General features: G+C 46.5%; 1 protein-coding gene across 1 annotated transcript; it reads right to left on the bottom strand.

Moving 5' to 3' along the window:
• Window positions 1-41: 41 nt before the first annotated feature.
• Window positions 42-16,838, bottom strand: SASH3 (SAM and SH3 domain containing 3). Its single transcript, XM_074208624.1, has 8 exons — window positions 16,602-16,838; window positions 6,773-6,868; window positions 4,572-4,721; window positions 2,785-2,929; window positions 2,186-2,352; window positions 1,473-1,685; window positions 521-671; window positions 42-229 (listed from the first exon to the last, which is right to left on the bottom strand). Exons 1-8 carry the CDS (start codon window positions 16,656-16,658, stop codon window positions 42-44), a joined length of 1,167 nt encoding a protein of 388 aa, XP_074064725.1. The 5' UTR covers window positions 16,659-16,838.
• Window positions 16,839-25,210: the final 8,372 nt, after the last annotated feature.

Genomic DNA, 25,210 nt, shown 5'->3' with positions numbered 1-25,210 from the left:
GCGTGCCCCGGCGGGCGTGGGCGGGGCCCGGGCGCCGGGCCTCAGGGCGCCGGCCCCGCCCCCGCCTCCAGAGACAGGGCGCGCAGCTGCTCCTCCGCGGCCGCCAGCTCGCCTTCGTCCCGCCCGCTTTCGGAGCCCTCGTAGCAGCCCGAATCTCGGGGGATGTCGGCCTTGGAGGCCGGCGTGGGGGCCAGGCTCGTCTGGGGGACTTCCTCTGCCTCGCTGCCGGCTGCGGGGGGGGGAAGCTTCGGTGAGGCCCCAGCCCGGAACCCAGGAACCCAAAGTTGGCCGGGCCTGCCATCCCGGGCTGGCCGTGGAGGGCCCGCCGGAGGGCCCGCCTCCCCAGGCCGGGCTCGGAGGGCCTGCTCTCCCTCTCAACACTGAGGATACCCGAGCCGGAAATGATCTTGGATCTGATCCTAGAGGGGTAGCCCTGGGCAGGAGGCTGAGGGGGCCCTGCTGCAGGCCCATGGAGAGAACTGCACCCTCTGAATCTCGGGCAGGCCGTGCCCCCACTTACTGTCATAATCCAACAGGAGTTCTGCGGCTGTCAGCAGCTTGGCCCGGTGCTGGGGGTCCACGATATTCAGCTCATTGAGATGGGTTTCCCGAAGCTCTTTAAAGTCTTCCAGGGTCTGGTAGCCATTGAGTAGCAAAGTAGAGGCATGCTCCTAGCAGGGAGAAATGGCAGACTTGCTCTCAGCTTTTCCCCAGTCTGAAACCCACTCCCTCTCCTGACTAGTTGTGTGACCTTTGGCAAGTCACTTCCCTTCCTTTTGACCTCTATTTTCTGTAAAATGCAAGGGGTGAACCAGAGAAGATCTCCGAGGTCCCTTCTACTTCTCAATCTAGGCCCCTCCGTCCCTGGCAGCAGCGTTGTCCTTTCTTCCTAATGGGGCATTGTGTTTCTGAAAACGTATGTGTGCACTGAATTTCATTCAACCAAATTAGATTGACTGTATCAATATCCAATATGAAGGCAATGCACTGAGAGAATTTGTTATGTGAAGAGACTTTGTGATGAATCCTTTGGTAAGTAAAGAATCTAGCCTTAATTGACCTGGAGGCCCAGGCTGGTGAGGGGCCAGGAGATCCCATGATGGGGTGGAGCAGATGCAGGAACTAAGAATGTTGAACCTGGAGAAGAGAAGACTCAGGGAGGGGCATGAGAGCTGTCTTCATGTTTGTGAAGGGCTGCCACTAGGACCGAGCTATGAGTAATGGGCAGGAGTTGCAAAGACTCCAGTTTAGGAGGGATGCAAGGAAAAATGCCCAGACCCCTAGTTCTGACCCAAAGTAGACTGGTGGGCAGGAGGGACTTGTTCTTCCCCAGAGATAGTCAAGCCTCTTGTTAGGTATATTGGTCAGCTACTGGTGGGAATGGGTAACCCTTGAGATCTTCTACTTTCCTTGGGGGCATTTTGGGGTCAGCACCCTTTGCCCCCCACCCCCCGCCCCCATTCATCACTGACCTCCAGGCCAATGCGCTCCAGCAGCTCGTGGAGGGTCTTGGGTTTAGGCCTCTTGCCCTTGCTTGGGCGTTGACGGCCTCTCCGGGCAGGCCCTGCAGCCTCCTCAGGTAGCACATCCACGTAGATGAACTTGAAGGAGCCCAGTTTGCCATTAAGGAGCCCAAGCCATGTGCCCACAGGTGGCTTTTCAACAATCTGGATCACATCCCCCTTCTGGGAGGTTGAGGGAAGGGGTGTGTGGAAAGGGACCTGAGCTTGGGGGGGGGTCCACCTGGTGGGGAAGAGCTCTCCACCCAGGTTCCCCCAAGCTATTAGTTCAATTGAATTTTTATTTTGTTTTTCCAATCACATACTATGGTAGTTTTTCAACATTCATCCTTTTGCAAATTTATGAGTTACACATTTTTCTATCACCCTCCCCTCTCCCCATGGCGGCCAACACTCTGATAAAAGATGTACGTGTACCAAGCTATATTTAGGGTGAAGGGCATTGCTCATTTAGGCTCCCCTTTACTATCCCTTAGGAGACTCTACAAGTCCTGATTCTACTGCATACAACCTTTGACAAACCCCTTCCCTTCTCTGTGCTTCTGTTTCCTCAACTGCCCTGTCTAGGATTATTGTTATTCCTTTTGCCCTCCTCCCCTACCCAGACTTTTTTCCCAAGGCCCTTCTCTCCTCCTCCCCAGGAGGGTCCGTGGGGATACCCTCACCTGGAGTTTCAGCGAGTCCCTGTCGTAGGGGCTGGGAGTGAAGTCGGTGTGGACCCGGGCCCTGCCACAGAAGGGGCCTGTGTACATCGGGGCCATCAGCTCCTCCACCCTCAGGCTGGTCTGCCCGCAGCCCACGGTGCCAGGGCCTGGGCTGCCCAGCTCGCTGCCTGCAGGGGGATGGACAATGGTGGGGAGAGGGCTTTACCTTTGTCCCTGGCTCAGCCTGACTCCTAACACAGACTTTTGTTAGGACTCGGGGTCAGAAAGGGTCCTGGAGTAGTTAAATAGAAAACCCCCTTTGGGGGGAGACAGGACCCACTTTAAAAAGGGGAGGTCCACACTCATTGAATGCCTTCTTTCTGACTGAGAGATGCCAGGGAACTGTAGGGAATTTCCTTTTCTTCTGGAGGAAGGTAGTGGGAAATAGAAGTGTGACCCAGATCACTTTTGGAACCTTCCATCCTTTAGAGGAATGGCTGTCCTGCTTCTCCCACTCCAGGGGAAGAGGGACATGGCAGAGAAAGAAGCCTCCCCCCTCCCCTCTCCAGCTTTTCCCTAGATTCCACTCCTGTCCACTCCTTTCATCTACCGTTACTCACTAGTGGATGTTTGCCGACTGAGGCTTGGGTGGCTGTCATCATCCTGGTCAGTGAAAGCCAAGGCCATATTCTCTGAAGTCAGACCTTCTAGGAGGCAGTCTGGTGAGGTCGGGGAAGCTGAACCTTCTTCCAGAGTAGGATCTCCCTGAGGGTGATTCAGGGGAGGCCCAGCTTTAGAATGAGGAGATTCCAATCCCAGCTCAGCAGGTTAGGAGTTGTATGACATTGGACAAACCACTCCCCTTTTCTGGGGAGAATGGGATGAAGCTAGCTAATAAGGGCCGATATTTCTATAATGCTTTAAGATGGACACAGCAGAGACAGCTAAGTGGCACAGTGGATAGAGCACCAGCCCCTGAGTTTAAATGTGACCTCAGAGACTTCATTATCTAGCCGTGTGACCTTGGGCAAGTTACTTAACCCCATTGTCTTAAATAAATAATTTTTTTAAAATGCCTTTTCAAAACTATGAGGTCAGCTGGACACATGCTACTGAGCCACATTGTAGTCTTAGTCTGATGCTCTGTATTTATAATATCATCATAGAAAGAGACCTCAGAAATGATCTAGTGTCAGCCCCTCATTTTGTAGATGAGGAACCTGAAGTCTTAAGAGGCTAAAAGATTTGCCCAGGGCTACACAGTAAGTAGTTGAGTCAGAAAGTGAGCCCAGATCCTTGGCCTTCAAGCTCTGAACTCTTTCCATTGGATGGCACTACTTCCAAGTTCATAGGAGTATAGATTCAGAACAAGGAAAGGACCTCCAAAGTCATCCAGTCCAACTCTCTTTTTTCAGATGAAGAAGCTGAGGTCTTGGGAGTTTAAGTGACTTGCCCAGGGTCACACAGCTAGTAAAAGTCTCAAACTTGGGTTTTCCTGAATCCAACATCTGCACTTGCTCCATAGAGCTATAAGTTTAGAAGCAGGGTGACATAGTAGATATAAAGGGGGTACAGAATATCTGGATTCAAGCCTGGCTTCTGACAAAGCTAGCTATATGACTCTGGACAAGTCACTTAACATCTCAGTGGCCCAGGCTACCGTTCTGTTGGTGTCATACCAGAAGGTCCTTCCACTTTTTAAATCACAGATCAAGATTGCTTTTCTTTTCTCCCCTCTCCCCCCAAAAAAACCTTCCTCTAACAGACTCTCTCTAACATCCTCGAGAGTAATAAAACACTTTCCTTGCTTAAGGCAGGTCGTACAAATGACTATTCTCATTTCAGATGAGGTGAAAAAGGAAGGTTTAAAGAGAGTTTAGTAACTAGTCTCTTGAGTCCTTTGTAGCTCTCCCCTCCCATAAGACTTTATATAATTATTAGAGGGGAGATAGTCACATAATTTGAAGCGACTCCCCTCGTTCACCAGTCCTTTGTCCCTGTGTGTATGCTTCCTGCCTTAGTTCCCAGGCAAGCCCAGATCCAGGAAGAAGTTTACCATTGACTTGACTGGCCCTCCATCCCCAAGACCCCTTCTTATCCTCCCAAGGATTCTAGGGTCTTAGGATTTAGAGCTGGAAGGGAGCTGAGAGTCCACTTAGTCCAAGTTCATAATCTTACAGAGAAGGAAACTGAGTCACCAATAATGGAAATGACTTGTCCAGGGTCACATGGGTTGTAAGGTAGAGCAGGATTTTTTCTCATATGTTTTTGGGCAGGATGACCTTTCATTTGCCTTTGGTGTAGGCACTGGTCTATTTACTCCGCTCACGCCATAAGCTGGCTCTACTCTTCCTTCTAGCTCTAAACCACTTGTCTTCCACCATTCTCTTTTGACCTGGGGTCTTACCATCCCCTCTGACAGGGCCTTCACCATTGTCTTGCCCATTTTCCGGTTCATGGTGCGAGAAATCACTGCCCTCCACTTCTTTCCCAGCTTCTTTGTGTTTTTCCCCCCAGCATCCTCTGGGGTGGGGACTCCTGTGTCATCCTCTGGGATCTAGGAGGAGAAAGATAGAGCTTTGAGGTCCACGGTCTCTAGAGTCCTTTCTCATCCTGTCTTCCATGACTGGCATTGGGTTGCAAATGTGCCCTTTGTTTGCCCCCATCTCTGCCAGTGACATTCTATTCCTCCTTCAAAGCTGAGTTCAAATTCTACCTTGGGAAGGTGAGTCCCTTGACCAGAAGAAATATTCTCCCTTCTCAGAACACCCACAACCCTTGGTCTTTGTTTCCCATCTCAATTTCCTATAATGCATGTGCTCCAGTGACATGGGCCTTGTCTCTTACTAGACTCTATGTGGTGTGTGTGTGTGTGTGTGTGTGTATGAGGCTCACTAAGGTCATTGTCTATTCCCCCGAACCTGCTCCTCATTCTGGCATCACCATTGGTGGTAATACCACTTACCCTGCCTCTCATATTCCCAACCTTGGAGCTGTCTCAGAGCCTTCCATCCCTCTCTCAGAATTTCCCATCAGTACCATATACTGTCTCCAATGTCTTTCCAATCTACTCCCCCTTGACTATTCCAAGACTACTTCTGTCACACAGGCTCATCCACCTGAGCCAGTTTTCTTTTCTTTTTTTAGGTTTTTGGTTTTTTTTTTTTTTTTTTTGCAAGGCAATGGGGTTAAGTGGCTTGCCCAAGGCCACAAAGCTAGGTAATTATTAAGTGTCTGAGGTCGGATTTGAACTCAGGTCCTCCTGACTCCAGGGCCGCTGCTCTATCCACTGTACCACCTAGCCGCCCCCTGAGCCAGTTTTCTAACAAGCCTTCATAACTTTCCTTTCTCCCCCTCAGGTCAGTACTTCATATCCCTGCCAGACAACCTCCTTTGTCATATTAATCCTGCAGTCTTCTGTTCAGAAATCTTTAGTGACCTCCTATTATTACCCAAGATCTTCCAGACCTATAATATTATGTTCCTTTGTACTCTACAATCTGGCCAGACTAGATGACTTGCTTTTCCCCACTCCCATCCCTTCCTACCCCCAACCTCCATCATCCTGTGCTCTGAGATGGTCTTGTTTGGTCCAACTGCTCCTTACACCTGTAATGTTCTTCCTTTCCCTTTTCTTCTGGTGAATTCCTAGCTAACCTTTTAAAGTCTAGCTCCAATGTCATATCTTCCAGGACCCCTTGTCAATGACAAACTCCCCAGGTTCCTACAGCATTTGGTTGATCTCCTGTAATGGTCTTACTCTTCAATGATGTGTTTGACAGCTGGCTACCTCGGTGTCTCATCCCTTATTGGACTGTGGGTTCCATGAAGGCTGGAACCCTGTCTTATCTAAGCTTCATGTCTCTTCTAGAACCAGTGCTACTAGGTTTGGCATACATCAGGTGCCTGGTAAATGTTGAAATATTCACAAGTCTGGACAGGAAGGAAGAAGAGAAGAGCCTGATGGGAAGGACTTGGGGAAATATCAAAAAAGAGTCAGATGAGCAAGCTTGGTAGGAAGTAGCACATAGGATTATGGGAGCAGAGATATAGAGCTGGGTAGAATCTCAGAGACCATCTAGACATGACGACATGCTAGGTCCATGTCCTCTCTCTGGAAGGCATTTGGTTGATTTTGTAGACACAAAAGAGTGGTAGGCTTCCCGGATTAAAACTTCTGTGGCTTGTTTAGGAGTAGTGTGAGGAGTAAGGCAAAGGTTATTAAAAAATAGAATGTAAGGCAGGGATTGTTTCATTTGTGTCTTTGTATTCTGGTGACTGGCACATAAGGGGGGATTGCCCTGTGATGGGGAATTTCCAGATGACAAAATTCCCTCTTCCAGTATAGGTTGGCACTTTCTTTGCCATTTCTAGTCTTGGAGAATTGCAGAAAGCACTTAGAAGTTAAGTGGCTTGCTCAGTCACCTAGTCAAGTGTCTAAGGCAGAATTTGAACCCGTGTCCTCTTGGTTGTCAGGTCAGTTCTCTAGACACAGGACACATGTTTAATAAATGCCATAAAAATGTTAGTAGAAGACAGCTTGCACATGTTGGATGTGGAGAGCAATCCTGGGCTCTTGTTCCCTTCTCCCCTCAGCTCCGTACTTACATTGTCTTCTAGATTAAATTCCTTCTCGCTCACTACGGGTGAGCTGGGCTTTGATTTGGCAAAGTCCTTAAAGCTGCTGGACCGTTGGAGGGAGAGCTGGAAGAAACAAGAGAGATTGGTGATGAGTCCACGTGAGCTTCCATAGGTGATCGGCCCACGCAAGCTTCCACGGGGCAGTAAGAAGGTCACCAGGGCATCTTTGGAACTAGGCAGTTCAAGATGAAGAGCTAAGTCCTAATGAAGTCCTGGGCCTAATTCTCCTGCAGGCTAGAGGGCTTCAATGTGTCACTTAGGCTCAGACTTGAGACCCCTCACCCAGGCACAGACTGAGCACTGTCTTGGCCATAGCTTAAGGTGGAAACTTAGCTGATCTCAACACTTGGGAAGCCATGAATATGGATCAATTTTAAAAGGTTGTGAAATGTTTGACATATATGATCCCATTGGATCCCCTGGAAGATAGGGTCTTGCCTCTGCTACCTGTTGGCTGTGTGTCCTTGGGCAAATCACTTAACCTTTCAGAGGGCTAAGCAACTCTTCCACTAACAGAGAAAGGAACATTGGTGGAAGGAGTTTCCTCCCCCTATATCAGTAAAATCCCAGGGATTTTACTGAAAGATTTTTTCTAATTCCTTAAATTCTTTCCTAATTGGTTTTCCTCATTAGAATGTAAGCTTCTTGGGGCGGCTAGGTGGTGTAGTGGATAAAGCACCAGCCTTGGAGTCAGGAGTACCTGGGTTGTCTCAGACACTTAATAATGACCTAGCTGTGTGGCCTTGGGCAAGCCACTTAACCCCATTTGCCTTGCAAAAACCTAATAAAAAGAAAAAGAATGTAAGCTTCTTGCAGGCAGGGACTGTTGTTTTGCCTTTCCTAGCACAGGACCCAGCATGCAGGAGTACTTAATATTTGTTGACTGAATACGCTTCTCTCCCCCCTGCCCCTATATGTCCAATCAAAATGGCCCATTTTCTGTTCCCTATATATGTTACTCCTTCCATTTCCCTTTTCCCAATTGTTGCTCAGGCCTAGAATGTTCTTCCTCCTAACCTCTGCTTCTTGGGATCCTTATATTTTAAGACTCAACTCAAGTGCTGACCCCTACAAGAAGCCTCTATGGAACCTCTCCTCCTTCCCATGTACTTTGTATTTTTACACATTTTATACTTAAACAGCTGCTTACCTATTCTTTCCTCCCAAGAGAAAGCAGGACTTGTTTCATTTTTGAATTTACATCCGCAGCTCATAAACTGATTTTTAAAAAATGTTTTTTGGACTGAATTGAATTAACCAAAGAACATCAATTTTGTTACCATTAAAATGGTAACTCTGGCTAACATCAGTATTAGCTTTGGCCAGCTAAGTCAATTCAGGAAAATTTGTTCATGTTTTATTTCTGAAAGAACTGAAGATTCATAGATTTGAAATTGTTTATCACAGGTTTGAAATGCCAGTCATAGAATCCTAGACCATCAGGAGCAGAGGGTAAGAGACCCAAAGAAAGGAGACTTGCCCAAGGACACTAAGCAGCAGTGCTGGGATGTTCTCTTAAGTTTAAGGCCATTATTTTTTCCATTGCCTCCTATTTCCTCTCTGGTCCTCAGCAGGGCTACTTTCATCAACTGGAAGTTGATGGAGTCTCAGGACCCATCAGGATAGATGGAGTCAATGCTTTGTTGTTGTCGTTCAGTCATGACTCTCTGTGATCCCATGGACTTTTTTCATGGGGTTTCCTTGGCAAAGGTCCTAGAGTGGTTTTCCACTTCCTTTTCCAGTGTGTTCCCATTTTAGGGGTTGAGTGATTGCTTAGGATCACATAGCTAGTAAATGTCTCTTATCTCAAGTCCTGGTGCTCCATCTGTTGTACCACCTAGCTGCCCCTAATCAATGGTAGGGTAACAAAAAACTGAACTAAGTTGGGGAGAACATCCCAGAACGAGGGAAAGTTTAAGGGAAGGCAAATCAGGAATAGACACTTGATGCAAAGAGGCCTCTTCCTATAGTGGAAGCTCTCATTTCTTTGACGATTTAGGATGGCCAAAGCCCTTCCTACTCAATAACCTTGGGAGGCAGGAAGGAAAAATATTATTGTTTCCATTTGATAAATGGGGAAACTGAGGTGCCAATCTGTACTCAGATCAGAACTCATCCAAAGTCACAAACTGTTAAGAGCCAGGATTCAAATCCAGATTTAGCTCTCTTTGTACTATACTGGGTTGCATGTTTATCACAAATAGTTAAGATGTGAAACCAGGATCTGGGGATGCCAAGATCACTAAAGTGGTCTTGATTCCAGAGGGGGACAGTGAAAGGCTGAGGTTCCTGCCTCTAAGCAGGGCAGGTAGCTTCATATCCTCATTCAGCTGCAACCAGCAGGGCTGAGGATGAAGATCACTCATCTTGGCCTAATGGGCCCTACAATCAGAGCTTTTGCAACTTCTGACTGAGCATTCCACAAGAAGGTCTTTTGGACAGTCAAGAAGCAGAGGATTCCTTTAGACATGTTAGAGGTCAGGGTAAAAAAACTCAACAACCAGTAGCTTGAACTAGCAAAGCCAAGGTTCTATTGCCAAGGAAACTGGCAAGCTGCTTGCCTGCCCTCTGACCCTGTGGGTTGATGGGGGGCCGTACATTGCAAACCTTAAAGAGTTGTGGAACAACAATGATAATTATTACTGCAAACAAATGAAACAACTTACTCTATTCCTTTTCTTTTCCCTAGCTCCCTTCCACTTTGATGCCCTTCTCTTATTAGTAGGGCATCTATGAATTATTAGGATTCATTAGCTGCTTTGATGGTCGATGGCTTCATCAGATTTTAGAATCCCAGAATATCAGCAATGGAAGGAACTCATTCCTCAGAGCAGAGGAAGGGACTTGCCTAAGGTTACACAGCTAGTTGGTAACAATGTTAGAAATTGAAGCCAAGTCTTTCTTCTCTGCTCTTTTCAGTTCAAATCAGTTCAAATGAAAGACTCAGCGCAGGTAACTAGGTGGTGCAGTGGATACAATGCTAGTCCTGGAATCAGGAAGACCTGAGTTCAAATCCATCCTCAGACACTAACTATGTTTGTCTTAATCCACTGGAGAAGGAAATGGCAAACCACTCTTATATCTTTGCCAAGACACCCCCCCCCATGCTAGTATTGGTGTGCTGTGGTCCACGGGGTCTCAGGAATTGGACATGACTGAATGACAACAATGTGGATGCTGCTGTCCTAGGTGCTGGGGAGACAAAGACCAAAATGAAACCAGTTCTGCCCTGAAGGAGCTTCTGTTTTTCTGGTGGGAAACAACATAGACACTGAGAAATCAATACAAAGTATGTAGAAAAAAAACCCCAAAGTCTTCAGGAGGGAGCATTAATGTCTTAAGGCATTTACAAGGGAGTGGTGAAGAGGGAGAATATTTAAAGCGTAGGGGACAACCTGGACAGAGAGACAGGTGTGTAGAGAGGGGGATGGTGATGATGATGATGATGATGATGATGATGATGATGATGTGTGTGTGTGTGTGTGTGTGTGTGTGTGAGATCAACCTTCTCAGCCAGTTCCTGAAAGGCTTAAAACCTGAGAGGAGGAGTTTGTATTCTGTCCTAGGACCAAAGGAAGCCACTGAAGCTCCTCCATCAGGATATGATCAGATCTTTGCTTGGGAATAGCACTTTGCCAATAGCAGGATTACAGAAGGGAGGACGGGATTCAGAGTGACCAATTGGTAAGTTGTAAGAGTCCAGGCAAAAAGTGATGAAGACCTAAATTAGGGTGGTTGTGGTGTGAGTGCAGAGACAGGATAAATGTGGAGGTGCAATTAAGACTTGGCAATTGAGTACATGGGGGTAGGGTACAGAGACTAAGGAGTTGGGAATGAGGTTTAGGTTTCAAACCAAGCTGACTGGAAGGCTAGTGCTGCTACTAGAAATAGGGGAGTGAGGGGAGAGTTTAAAGGGAAGAATAATGACTTCTATTTGGGGGCTATGTTGAGTTTGAAATATCTGGTGTGGATGATGATCTGGCATTGGGGTTAGAGATGGAGCAGTCAGATAAGTAGGACAGAAACCAGGTGAGAACCAAGAGGAGAGAGCATTGAGGCCTAAGGAATGACCAACAATGGCAAAGATCGCAGAAAGGTCAAGAAGGAGGGAGACTGAAAATAGGCCAGGGAAAGAAGGGAGGGGGTCTGGATGGCTGGAGTCCAGGGAGGGGAGCTCCATGAGGAGGGCTTGAGCTGCCTGAATGGAAGAGTTGCTATTTATAGATAGATGGGGCCTATTGTGGTCTCACCAGGCTCACTCTCTCCTCTGTGAGTCCCATCCAATAACAGTGCTGAGAACAGGCCAAGCAGGCTAGAGAGATGGCAGGGAGCCAGGCGTGGCCTTTGTTGGGTGACTGGTAACCTTACCTTCCAACTTAGGCCTCTAACCATTTTCCTTTTCCCTCCACCTCTTCCTGTCATTAATCTGTTCTCTCTTGGGACTTTGGGGTCCATGGCAGGATTCAGGGGAGGGGGGGAACAGAAAGAGACTGCTTCCCAGACTGAGGCACCCATGAGATACACCAGACACCAGGGTGAGGGCAGCAGATGGGCACCCCACCCTGCTTCTATAGGAGATTTTATTCTCCAAGATTGGGCATCTTCAAATAAAGGGCTTAGTGTCTTGCCCTTAACTCTTTTCAAGTCAGGGAGACAAAGGCACTAGTATGCCCTTGGGCCTGTGGTTTGTCTGACCTACGACTTTAGCTCAGCCAATTTGGATGAAGCCAGGGAAACCCTCCATAAGGTTAACAATAAAGCAAATATAGAATAATAATAAAACATAATATATATATATAATATATAAACATATAATATATTTAATATATAAACATAATAACATAAAATCATAAAACAAATAATTTAAAAATAGCCAGAATTTATGTGGTACTTTTAGTTCTGTAAAATACTTTGCAAATATGATCTTGTTTCAGCCTCACAACAACTCTGGTCTCTTATTATTGTTCCCATTTTTTGGATGAAGATACTGAGGCAGAAAGAGGTTTAAGTGATTTGTCTAGGCATCATACAACTCATTAAGTACCTATGTCAGAATTTGAACTCAGGTCTTCTTAACTCTAGATCTAGCTATTAAAAAACCATTGATAATAGTATTAGTCAATTGGTGAGATGGGAATGAAGAATGAAAGGGGCTTTCCTTCTCTTCCCTGTTGCCAGTTTGAGCCTATGAGCATTATCTATGGGCTAAGCCTGCCAACCAGTCTTCTTCACCCCCCCACCCCTGGGAATAGTCCAGGCAAAAGGTGATGAAGACCTGAACTAGGGTGGTTGTGGTGTGAGTGGAGAGACAGGATAAATGTGTCTGTCTCCAGCCCTCTCTTACACTAAAGCATGGTCAGTGTCAGAAAAGAATCCAAAGTTCAACCTCCTTATTTGGTAACTGAGGAGAGGAAGGGACTTCTCCAAGGTCACAATGTTAGTAAGTAGCAGACCTGGGAAGGATTTCTGGGAGTTCATGCCTCTCTTGGTCCTGACTCTGGATAGATTTTCAACCCACCTATCCTCTCTTCCAATCCATGTCTTATTACTTCTTCAATACCATCTTCTTTAAATGGTCTGAAATCCTCCTCCTATAGGAAGTCTTGGCTTTATTTCTCTGCCTCTAACTACCATTTCTGTCTGGTTTCTTAGCTCAGTCACACTCACTTTGAACCATGTGCTTTTGCTGCCTTTTAAACATTTCCAGCTCTCATGGGGTCAAAGGCTCAATTGATCGTTCAATGAGCTTTTCTTAAAAACTTGCTACCCACCTCCAATTTTGCAGAGCTCTGATAATATGAAGGAAGAGGGAATATTTTCCTTTCCCAACACACTTAGCATTCTGATGGAGGAGACAGCATGGAGATAGAGAGCTATAGATATATACACATGTGTGAATAAATATAAGTATATATTGTACATGCATATATGCACCTATAATACATATACAAACACATCCACATACCATATATACATACATTCATAAACTAGGGCCATCTAAGATACATGGAGAGTAGATGAAGGGTAACCTCAAAGGGAAGCTAGAGGGGACCAGCATGGGGCTTCTGAAGAAGGTAGTTTTTGAGCTTCATCCTTAAGGAAACCAGGAATTCTGGAAGATGGAAATGAGGAGGGAGAGCATTCTAGATATGGGGACAGCCAGAGTAACTATGGGAGATAGAACGTGGTATGGTTGGAGTATACAGTGAGGAGGAAGGTGTAAGAAGACTAGAAAGGAAGGGGATGAGATGTAAGGAGTTTTAAATGATAATCAAGAGAGTTAATATTTGATCCTAGAGGTAATAGGCAGCCATTTGAGAGTATTGAGTAGGGATGTGTCATGATCAGATCAGCGCTTTAGGAAGATCACCTTAGCAGTTATGGAGGATGTGTTGGAACCAGGGAGTTGAGGTGAGAGGTAATTAGGATCATCCTGATAGAGGGGATGAATGTCTGAGAGATGCTGTGGACATAGAAATGACAAGCCTTGGAACCTGGTTGGTTATGGGGAGTGAGGAGAGAGAGTATTCCTTGTGCCATCCACTCTGACTAGTGGTTTTTGTTAAGCCTATGCTACCTGCCCCTGATGCCATCTTCAAATTGGTTGCTAAGTTCTCTATGCATCCACAGAAATCTCTTCAGATCTTTATTGGATTTAAAGAGGATAGAGAGAACAAACCACCACAAACGAAACTTTCTAGAACAGACCAGGCTCATCCTCCCAAGTGACTTCTCACCTTCCATTACCCTTGAAGGGAGGATGGTGCCTCAGATCAACACCAGCTTTGGAAGCCTAGGGTCCCAGAGGACCAGAGGTGGGCTGGGTAGGGTAGGAATCAGGAGTCATTCTCAGCTTCTGAAGGGTCCCAGGAATGTTCAGGTTTCCCCTGCATGGTTTCACATCAGCATGCCCTTTAACAAGCACATGCTCATCTATCATTCATTCTACCCCTTGTCTTTATAGGGGAACAGAGGCCCAGAAAAAAGGAAGTGACTCACCTAAAGTCCCAGAGCAAGCTGGGACAGAAGTGGGCCTGGGAGCAGGGCCTCTGGCCTCCTGGGCCTATGATGACATTTTTTTCTTGGGAGAGTTTTCTGGGTAGGAGTAGAGGAAGGAGGAGGGATGGTGGCAGCAAAGGGACCTCTGGCAGAGGACCCCAGCAGCCATGTCCCAGTCTCTGATTGACTAGCTGATGTGGGATCAGAATCCTGGAGGCTAGGGAATGGAGCCAGTGTACTCCTCGATCTGGTAGGATGCTACAACAGAAAGAGTTCAGGTCTCAGCACTGCTACTTCCTAGCTGCGTCACCATGGCCATGTCACTTCCCTTCTCTTGCCTCGTTTTCATCATCTTTATAATGAGAGAATTGTACTAGATGATCTCTACAACCCCCTGTAATGTGGACATTCTAAGAACTTAGAAATTTTATTTCTTTGATTTTTTTCCCTTTCTATGATCCCTCTATTTCTCTGACCCTCAGTTTTGTCATCTTTAAAATAGGACTACTACACCCTACCTTGCCTGCCTAAGAGGGCTGGAATGAGTTTGCAAAGCTCTAATGTGTATAAAGCAAACTGTAGGAGCTGTCATTCAAGTGCCAGGGTGGGCCTTGACTGCCTCCAGTTAGCTCTTTCCCACCCTTTGTCTTCTGGTTGGGGGCCAGACCCAGGTGCGACTAAAGCAGTCTCAGCTTCTCTTCACCCCAAGGGAGTGAGCTAGGGGAAGTGGTGGCTTCAGAGAAAGAGGCAGCCAATGGCAACTCTGCTGGCTCTAGCACCTGGGATGAGAATGTAGTCCCCTCACCCCCTTGCCATCCGGTGTGGTAGAACCTCAGAGAAAGAAACTGTTCGATAACAAGTGTACAAGCCTGAAAATGTCAGCCACCCCATCCCGTCTTCCTGAAGGCACCCCCAACACACTCTCACACTTATACTTACCTAGACACACACCCACCCACACACACACACACACACACACACACAACCCAAACAGGATTCACACACCGGTGACCAGGAGCAGGTGGCCCTGGCACCAGCACCACCTCTTTACTGCCCCACAATCCTTACAAGCTTTAATTGAAGACTATATTCTCTCCTAGAATTGGTTTAGTCAGAATTAGCTGTGAAAGCCTGGGACTTAGAAGACTGGCAAAGAATCCAAGCATGGAAGCCTAGACTTCTAAGAGAAGATCAGAGAATAAGGTCAGGGAATCCCAGATTCCTATAGCCAGATCCTAAACCTTCAATTCTGGAGCTGGATGACTTCAGGCCAATCCATTTCCTCTCTGGACCTTAGTTTTAGACTCTATTAAATTGGACTTCTAATGTTGACCTTCTATGATGTGAAGCTCCTTCCCCTCTCCAGGCCTCAGTTTCTTTTTGGAAAATGAGAGTGATGATCCTTTCCTGCTCTGCCCATTTTGTGACCTAAAGTCTCTTCCACCCTTTGGATCTCGGATTCCTTCTCTGTAAAAGGCGGGGATTGGGTTAAATGATCTCTGCAGACTCTTTTTACTCTGAAACTTCTGTGGTTCCACAAATAGATCATCTGGTCTAGGCTTCTGTCTTGAGGAACATGAATGTCTAAGTTAAGACTGAAGCTCATTTTCCTGACCTTCAAAATTCCCCCTCCTCCTCTCACTGTATAGCATATGCCTACATGTGTGCATGTACACGCATACACGCACACACGTATACACACACTCACACACACACACACACACACACACACACACACACACACACTCCCAAACATCTCTCCCAAATCCCTCCAAATCTTATTTTCCATTGCTCTCAAATTCATATCAGCAACCAATCAAAAAGCATTTATTATATACCAACTGTTTTCCAGACACTATGCTAAGGTTTGGGGATACAAAGAAAGGGGACCCTTCCCCAAACCCAGTACCTGCCTTCAAAGCTCTCCTCTTTTGATGTAGAGCTTAAGCTTCCTGGCACTCAGTCTCCCATGGAATGTTCTAACACCTTTGATACCCAATTTCTATATCTCTTTACTCCCAGAAGGCTTGTCCTATCTTGAAGGAACCTGGGAGTTGAGATAGAACTGAACTAAATTTACTGGAAGCTTGTTTGTGTGTGTGTGTGTGTGTGTGTGTGTGTGTGTGTGTGTGTGTGTGTGTACTGGAGGCAGGGGCTGGTGAGTGGGTGCCCTTGGAGCATCATGGCATCTCTCAACAGAATGGGCTCCAAGTAGATGAAGGGGAGTGGGCATTGTTAGGAAAGGAATCTAGTCTAGGAGAGGCCCAGCTGAAGAAGGGGCTTTGGAAGTACCCAAGTGGTAAAGACCATGTTCTAGACAAAGTCCCAGCCTTCATGACTAGAAGGCAAGGTGTTTCCTTTAGAGCTCTCCAAATCCATTCTGGAATTCAAATATTTTTCTTTAAGGGTTCAGAAGTCTAGAACTCTGGAGTTCTATTCTAAGGTTCCAATCATCAATTTCAGAATTCTGGATTCTTTTCTAGGGTTCTTCGTATTTAGCCTAGAATGCCAGCATTTTCATCAAGGATTCTATGAATAAAACCCAGAATTCCAAGTTTCTTTTCTATGTTCTAGGAGTCCATCTGAAGATTTAAAGGTTCTCTTCTAGGGTTTTAAGAATTGGTTCCAGAATTCTAGACCTTTCTTCTAGGGTTCTGAGTGACCATATCAGAATTGTAAGATTTTCTGTTAGGATTCTAGTAGGATTCTTGACCCCAAGCACTAAATGCCCTCTGACCCTTTCTACTCTTCTGGGCCATTGGGAGCCCAGGGAATAATCAGCAATAGTGTTCCTCACCTTCTTCTTCTGAGTGGGCTCCTTCTCACTGGCATTGGAGGGTTTACGACGCAGCATGATTCCTTTCCCTGACCCGAAGTCTTGTCCAGGTGCTCAACCTCCACAGTTCTGCCCAGTGGGCACAGCATGGAGTAAGCCCTCCGGCTACTATGGGCTCTGAGTCTCAGACACCCAGCGGGCGGGTGGCAGGCGGGCAGGAAACTCAATCACGTGACCCGCTCTTACAGCAATCGCAGCCCCTGGGGAGGAAGGAAGTCCCGCTTCAGTCTCCAGAGACCCGACTGAAGTTAGTTTTGGGGTTGAATGAGCAGAGCAAAGTCCCAGTCCTGCTTGGGCCTCCAGACTCCACCCCCCAAGCCTTTTCCCTTTGCCTCCTAGGAAGTGGGCAACTCCTTCAGCATCCTGGGACCTTCTTTCATGGCCTACCATCCTGCATGGCCCACCATCCTTCATGGCTTACCATCCAAGGGCCAAAAACTAGGAAGGTGTCAGTGCTCTTGGTTACCATCATTAGTTCTCTTGCCTCACTTACAAAACATTGTCAACTCTTAGTTATTTGCAAGTCTGGGTGATGTTCTTTGTACTAAATCCTAGATTGTCTGAATCCCAAACCTGCCATTTCCTAGTTATGAGATATTGTGCAAGTCCTTTCCCTTCCCTGGGCATCTTGAATAAAAGAAGGATTGAAATAGATGATCTCTAAGGTCCTTTCCATCTATAAAATTCTAAGATTCTCTTTACCCACCATGATGACAGGTTCCTTCAACATGGGCATGCAGGCGCAGGGAAAAGGAAGCAGCATTAATGCTAGCACAAGCAGAGAGGCATGGGGCAAAGAGCCCTGGAGAACAGGACCTGGCTTTTGGTTCTGCCACTTTCTTGCTGTGTGACCTTGGGCCAAATATTTCCCCTCTCTGAACCATACCTCACTTGTGAAATAAGAATAATACTTGTATTGTCTACCCCACAGGCTTGTGGTGTGGTAAGGACCTTATAAACCTTAAGGATCTACCAAGATGAGACCTCTTATTGTCTGTTAGACCATAAACTCCTTGAAGGCAAGGACTATGTCTTCACTTCATTGGTTCTCCCCCATTGCCCAGCATAAGGCTCTGTACATAGTAGATGTTTTAGAGTTAGCTCTGGATATACAGAGAATGGGTGATCACTTGGTGTTAGGGGAAGGGGAATAAAGGTCAATTTGCAGAAAGATGTTCCCAGAAATCTGCTGGCCTACCTCCTCTCCACCAGAATGACTTTCTTTTTTTTTCAGAATGACTTTCTTTGGGACTCATGGAGACTTGTACATTTGGTTGACTGGGGCAGAAAGGAATAGGTGTTGTTGGAGGGGATGAAAATGTGGGGAGCTTAAGGGGGGGTGAGGGTCCTGACCCAAAGAATGGCACCCTGACTCTGCCATCTTGCTTGGCCCCAGTTTGGTACACTGCAAATTGTATGGCTTCCTGTTTGCTCAGCCCAGGCAGCAGCAGCAAAGCTCGCAGGGAAACCACAGCAGCTTCAAAGGGGCCAGAGAGGGAGGTTACAGGGCTGAGGCCCAAACCACTCTGGGAAACAAAGTACAGGCCAGGCCCCCAAAGAGGAGCTTACAGAGAAGCTTGGCCCATGCTTGTCATCCATCCCCCATTGGTGGAAATCCAGGCCTCCCTCCCTGGTGGGATACTGGTCTTATTTGGCCCCCCAACTCCAACCCTTTCTGGACCTTCCTGGACTTTCTGGGCTCTTTTGCTATCTCCTTCCCTCTTATTCCCCCAACCAAGGTCCTCTCCCCTGCCACGTCTTCTCCCTTTCTAGTCATTTTCTTTACTTCTTTTCTGTCTTCTTTACTCTTTATTTTGAATAAAGCAAACACCAAATAAACTGAGCAGTTATGACTACGTGAAACTGCAAATCTTTATTTGTGTTAAACTGGCTTTTCTTTTTAGGTATATAAAAAATTCAATATGTAAGTTACAAAGCTGTCCTGCTGGTCTGTGATTTCTTCTGACTTTCCTTCTGTTCTCTTCTAATTTTTTTGAGGGAGGTGGGGTAGAGATCCTTACCTCCCTCTCCCTCCAACTCTTCTCCTCCCATTAAAAACAGATAGGGCAAACCCCCTTCATAACAAATAAGTATAGTCAGACAAAACAAATATCTGCATTGGCCATGTCCAGAAATGTATATTGTATTCTGTATCTTGAATTCATCAGCTCTCTCTTGGTCAGGAGCCTCACCAGTCATTGTCACAGAGGTCTTCTGGACAGCATCCCCACCTTTGCTATTCAAACCCTTAGTGGTTTCACCAGGGGATTCTCGGGGGAAGGGATCTTTGGCTTATGGAGTTCCCTTGTTCCTTAAACCATAAGCTGGGCACCACTGGTACATCTATAGACACCCTCCATAGCTTTGCTGCCCAAGAACTACCAATGCTTTAGACAGAACCCAGGCTTTGATCCACTTACCCCACCAGGCAGGGTGAGTGTAATTTGGCCCCAGGATACTTCCCTTTAGAGATCATATAGTTTACCATATGCCCTCTTTCAGACCCATACAAAATACTCTAGTCTTAATTATTTCTTGTGTTACTGTATATACTTCCTGTATTCTTCACTGAGAGATGGCATGGCGTAATGGATCGAGAGCCAGCCTCAGAGTCAGGAAGACTTAGGTGGCCCTGTGACATTGGCAAATCATCATACCTCCAGCCAATTTTCTAAGATTATCCATTGCAAAGTGGTTGCTCAACTGCATTAATGAGGGAGTTTCTCATCTAGAGATCCCCACACAGATTAAATCAGCCATCTGGTTAATTTTTTTCCTCTTATTTTTCACATCATGAATTGTTGTTGTCGAGCTATTTCAATTGTGTCTGACTTTTTGTGACCCCATTTGGGGTTTTCTGGTAAAAGATACTGGCGTGGTTTACCATTTCCTTCTCCAGTTCATTTTACAGATGAGGAAACTGAGGGCAACAGTGACTTGCCCAGCGTCATACAACTAATAATTACCTGAGGTCAGATTTGAACTCAGGGAGTTAGATGAGTTTTCCTGGATCCAAGCCTGGTGCTTTATCCACTACAGTGGCACCTAGATGCCCCCTCTTCAGGAATTACAAAGTTAATTTTAGGGGCCTGTTTTATGCTGCACTAACATTATGACTTAGGACTCTGTTCCAGGTAGAGGAGTCTTAGGGAAAAAAATGACTGGGACAGTGGGTACAGGTGCTGATGGAAACAAAATGATCTCTGATGATTCCTTCCCCGCCCTATCCCAGTCCCTCCTCTGCAAAGGAAAAATAAATGCAAAGGTGAAGCAGTTACGGAAAGTAACTCAGAAGAGAAAGGATGGAGTCTAGGCCACAGATAAAAATCTGGTGAGGCTACCTTAGGAAACCCAAGCTCCTCTGACTACAGATGTTCTTACCAATTTCACGTCAGGGGAGCAACAGTATAAGGGCTGTGGACATCAGAGAGGGGTATAGTGTTTACCAAGATGTGGCCTTATTTGGCCCTCCACACCTCTTTGAGATACTTAGAGACTGGGCACCCCAGTGGAAAGACTGGAATCAGACAAACTGGATTTGAATCTTGCCTCTGCTCCTTGCCAGCTGTGGAACCTCAGGCATCTCATTGCCCTCCTGAGGGTCTCAGTTTCTTCTTCTGTAAAATGAGAGACTTCAACTAAATGACTTCTCAGGTTCTTTCCAGCTCTGAGTCACACATAAGCACATATTAAATGCTTACTGTGTGGGCTAAGCACCTTCTTGGTACATATACTAAAGATATAAAGATACAGCAAAAATAGTCCCTGCCTTCAAGGGCTTTGGAATCTAATGGAATCTAATGGAATCTAATGGAATATAAATTCTAATTTGTGATCATCATTCCCCATTTGACAGATGAGGAAACCGAGGCCCCTTGAGAATGACAGACTTTTCCAGGGTCCCATGGGAAGTAGAGGCATCAGGCAGGATTTGAACTCAGGTCCTTTCATCCCAGATACAGAGAGTATTAGCAAGATAGTAGTTTCTCTGAAGAAGTTTGGGGGGAGGGGAGAAAGGGGGTCACAGTGGGAGTCAATAGTCCATTATGGCCTTCAAGAGAACGAATATAACAGTTGACTTCAGAAAGAGGGTCATAGCTTCTGGGAGTAAGCAGGAGCCCTCTGCTCTATCACAACCCATCTGGACTCGTGTCCTCTTTTCTGTGTCCCATGGTTTAGGAAGGCTTTCTATCCAGTGTAGGGTGTCCAGAGAAGGGAAAACAGGGTGCTGAAGGGGCCTGAGTTCATGCTGAGAGATCGTTTGAAGGAAGCAGGGACGGTTAGCTTAAAGGAGAGAAGACCCAGGAGAGATGGGAAAGCTTCCACTCCTTTCTACTTGGGCCCAGAGGGTGGAGCGAGGCAAGGTGAATGAGGCTTGCCAAAAGGCAGAGGTAGGCCTGATTTGAGGAAAACCTTCCTAATGCTTAGCATGCTTCCCGGCCCATGGTTGGCACTATAACAAATGTTCATGATGGAAGCTGGCCTGGAGGAGAAGGGCTGGTGGCCTGGTGAGGTAGCAGCTTCCTCATCCTCTGCAGGTTCTGCAGCAGAGGCTGGAGGCCTAACCACACGGGGCTATGTTGTCTTCCTGGTCTTTCTTCCAGTCCTTAAGTGATTCTGGGCCACTTTCATGGAGGCATCACCCCTTTTTTTCTGCTTCTTTTCACCTGGGTTTGCTTCCCCTGCCCCAAGTGAAGGGCAGCAGCTGAGTCTACCCTCGTGGCTGGTACTTCCTTGGGTCTCAGTCACCCCACCCCAGCCAACTCAGGGTTCCTGTTTCACAGAGAAACAGGGAAGTGAGGAGACCTGGCCCCAGCACCAGAGGAACCCCTCCCTCTCCCAGCTGCACTAGGTCAGCCCGTACTAGCGGAGGAAACGGTTGCCGTTACATCGTCTCCAGTTCTAACTTGGTTTTTGGCACTGAGTGCCCAGCTTGTGATTTGAGGAAGTGCCTGATGAGTTGATGAAATTCCTGGGGCCCTGGTTATTGGGGGAGGAGCAGCCCACAACTTTGGGATTTGCTCAGTCCCTCCTTATGCCCCCTCTCTGCCCTCCGTCTCAGTCCTGGCACCCAATAATGACAGAACTGGGAGGTACCTTCCAAGTCAGTTAGAATCCAAACTCCTTAATTTTACAATTGTGGGAATTAAAGTCCAGAATCCCAGGAGCTTGGAGTTGGAAGGGATAGCTCAGGTCATCTGGTCCATCTTGCATCTACAGTTATTTGGAGTCTTGGCATCATGGAAAGAGGCACTGGATTTGGGTTCACAGTCTGCCTCTGCCACTTGTTACTATGTGACTTAGGTCATTTCACTTCTGTGCCCTTTCTGTCAAATGAAGGAGACGGCCTCCAAGGTCCCTTCCAGCTTCAGACCTGGAATCGAATTGAAGATTGTTATGAGGGGGCACTGACAAGCTTTAGAGGTAGTCTATGCCATTTTTCAGGGAATTATTTCCTTTTTTTTTTTTTACTGTTTTTTGAATTTTACAATTTTCCCCCCAATCTCACTTCCACCCCCCCAACAGAAGGCAGTTTGATGGTCTTTACGTTGTTTCCATACTATAGGGGAATTATTTCTCAGATAAAATCTAACCCTGCCTCTCTGCTCCTTCCATCCATTGCTCCTCATTTTGTCCTCTGGGGCCAAGCAGGACAAATCTCAATCCTCCCTCCCACATCAATATTGAGGCTAGAACCTGTGATTTCATTGGTTTGAGACTTCCCTCTACTAAGGCAGGAGATGATCCAATGATAACTTCCAGCCCTAGAGATGCTCAAGCCCATGGGGACAGAACTGAGAAACATGGAGAAGGGATGTCAACCTAGTTCAGTCTTCATGACACCATGTCTAGGCTCCTCCTTGGGCCTACTGGATGCCAAAAGGAGACATCCCAGCAAAAACACATTCAGGATCTGTGCAGATGCTATATTTGAAAATCTGGCAAAGATGCCTTCTGTACCGCCTCAGGGCCATCTGACTTCTCCAGATCCCTGCCACTACTACTTGGTAATGACAAGGCTGGGGCAGGACTCCTTCCTCATCGAAGAGGCAGAAGCAAGGAGAGAAGGGCTCCTCTGTTCTCCAGTTTGCATTTACTCATCTGTGTTGTATCTGCCATTGCCCTCACAGTTTTCTGAGGTCAGGGATTGCTTGGACTTGTCTGTGTTACTGGTGCCTATCATAGAGCCTGATACATAGTAGGTGCTTAATAATTGCCTCTCAAATGAATGAATAAGTGAAAACATAGGCCTTTGTATAGGTAAAGGCAGTTTTCACATCATAGCTCACCCATCCATTTTCAATTGTCTTCTTCAAGCTCAGTCAGAAGCTTGAAGCTTCTCTTCTGAGTATGTGCCAACTTGTGGTTGTCTTTCCTGAAATGTGGCCTCCAGACCTGGGCAGAGGATGGTGGGACAATTACAACCCTCCTTGTGATCATTCCACTTCTCTAAATGTAGCCTGAGATCTCAGCTTTTTTTTTTTTTTTTTTTTGGTTTGGGGCTGCTGGCTCACACTATTGACTCATAGAGAGAGCTTACAAACTTCTGAAACCCCAGAGGTCCTTTGCCTAGACCTTTTGTAGAGGCCCGCTTCCCCTCTTTCGGCCTCTCTGGGCTGGGTTTTCTGAGCTCATTCTGAGGCCCTGAACCAGCAACCTTCATTGCCGCGTGACATTGGACAACTTTGATGGTTTCTCTGGCTTTCCCCCATGTGGCATTGTTGATGGATTCCAGAATGTCAGTGTTGGAAGCTATCCCTGAGGCCAACTAGTCTTCTCAGTTCTTGTTCTTGGGGCTCATGTCAGTAAGCAGTACAGAATAGGGAACCAGGTGCACAGTGGACAAAGATTAAACCTTTTAGGATTCTTCTGTCACATCCCAGATCCAACCAAGGTCACCCAGCTGGGAAGTGACAGAGGTGAGATCTGAACTCAGCTCCCCCTCATCTAAATCTCATAGTCCCATACTTCTGCTTGGCCTATCCAGCCTTCACTTAGAGACCTCCAGTTCAGGGGAACCCACTTTCCCCAAGAGGCATACCACTTTGGGTTCTCATTGGTAGAAGGCTTTTCCAAATCTCAAAATGAAACCTGCCCCTTGTAGGGTAAATTCTAGGAAGTTCTGTCTCCTGGGGTCCAGCAGAGCAAGTATGATACTATGGGAAGAACACTGGTTTTAGACTAGTTCTCACCTCTCACTCACCAGGTAATTGGACAATTCAGTCTTTCATCTGTAAAATGAGACGTGGATTTGATGACCTCTGAGGTGCCTTTCAGCTCTAGGTCTCTGACCCTCTTCCACATGACAGCCTCTCAGTTACTTGAAGACACCTATCGCATTTTCCTCAGGTCTTCTCTTCCTTCACCAGGCTAAATACCCCTCTTACAGTGTCTTCCAGATCCTCACATGGCATGATTTCAAGGCACTTCCATATCCTGACTCTTCCTCGGGATGCCTTCTGGCCTGTTGGTGCCCTTCAGAGAAGGGTAGTAGAAGCACTAGCTCTAGGATTGGGGGAGGGGTTCAATGCTTATAAGATCAGGGCCACAAGTTTTATCCAGTCTAGTGAGCTCAGTTTTGACCCTCAGAACCAGAATGAGCTCCTAATTCTGGCTCAGCACCCATGGGTGCTGATACCCTTACTTGGGTGCCTACCACAAAAACCACAGGTCCAAATAAGCAGAGTATTAAGGGCTCAGCCCTCTTCTTGTCAGTTTTCATCACTGAGCAGTACAGGATATGAGCACAGGTGTAAAATGGGGGAGAGTAAACCCTCTGAGAAGGGAGGATTTGAGGGGGGGGAGAAGGAAGGCTGGAGACTGGGAGAATGGAAGAGGGAAGGAGTACTGCACAAGACTTTGTGGGCAAGGAGTTTCCATTCCACTTCAGTTTAGTGGGTGTCTAGAGAGGTCCTGATCACTTCTTTGAACCTGAGGGTTCCTTCTACTCATGAGGCCAATGATTCCCACTGTTCCCAACCAATGAACCAAAGGAGAGGATGGCTATGAACATCCTTTGAAAAGTTTCGATATTTTTAGCAGCTCTTTTGTGGTGGCAAAGAATTGGAAACTGAGGGGATGCCCATCCACTGGGGAATGGCTAATGATTGTGTTGGAATACTATTGTGTTATAAGCAATGATGAGCAGGATGGTTTCAGAAAAAACTGAAAACTTACATGAACTGATGCAAAGTGAAGTGAGCAGAGTTAGGAGAACAAATGATACAATAGCAAGTTTGGCAAAGGCAACTTTGACAGAATTAAAGAGCTCTGATCAATGTAATGACCATCCACAGTTCCAGAGGTCTTAGGGTCAAATATTCTACCTACCTCCAGAGAGAGAGAGGAGAACAACTCAGACTTCAGATTGGAATATAATTGGGCAGGGGGGTGGGGGTATGGCCCATGTGGGAATTTGTTTTGCTTGATTATGCATGTTTGAAACAGGAAAAAAAGTTGCAAGAATGTTGGTTAGTTTCACTGAAATGTTTTTTTTTTACATCTTTGTCATAAGGGGTGCTGGGGAAGGGAGGATGTTAGGCCTGTCATTAACTTCTAAGAAGCAGAAT

This window comes from Macrotis lagotis, chromosome X (genome assembly GCF_037893015.1).
Source record: "Macrotis lagotis isolate mMagLag1 chromosome X, bilby.v1.9.chrom.fasta, whole genome shotgun sequence".
Lineage (NCBI taxonomy): Eukaryota > Metazoa > Chordata > Mammalia > Peramelemorphia > Peramelidae > Macrotis > Macrotis lagotis.
Note: the sequence above shows the minus strand (reverse complement) of the source record. Positions and strands in the feature narration are given on the sequence as shown.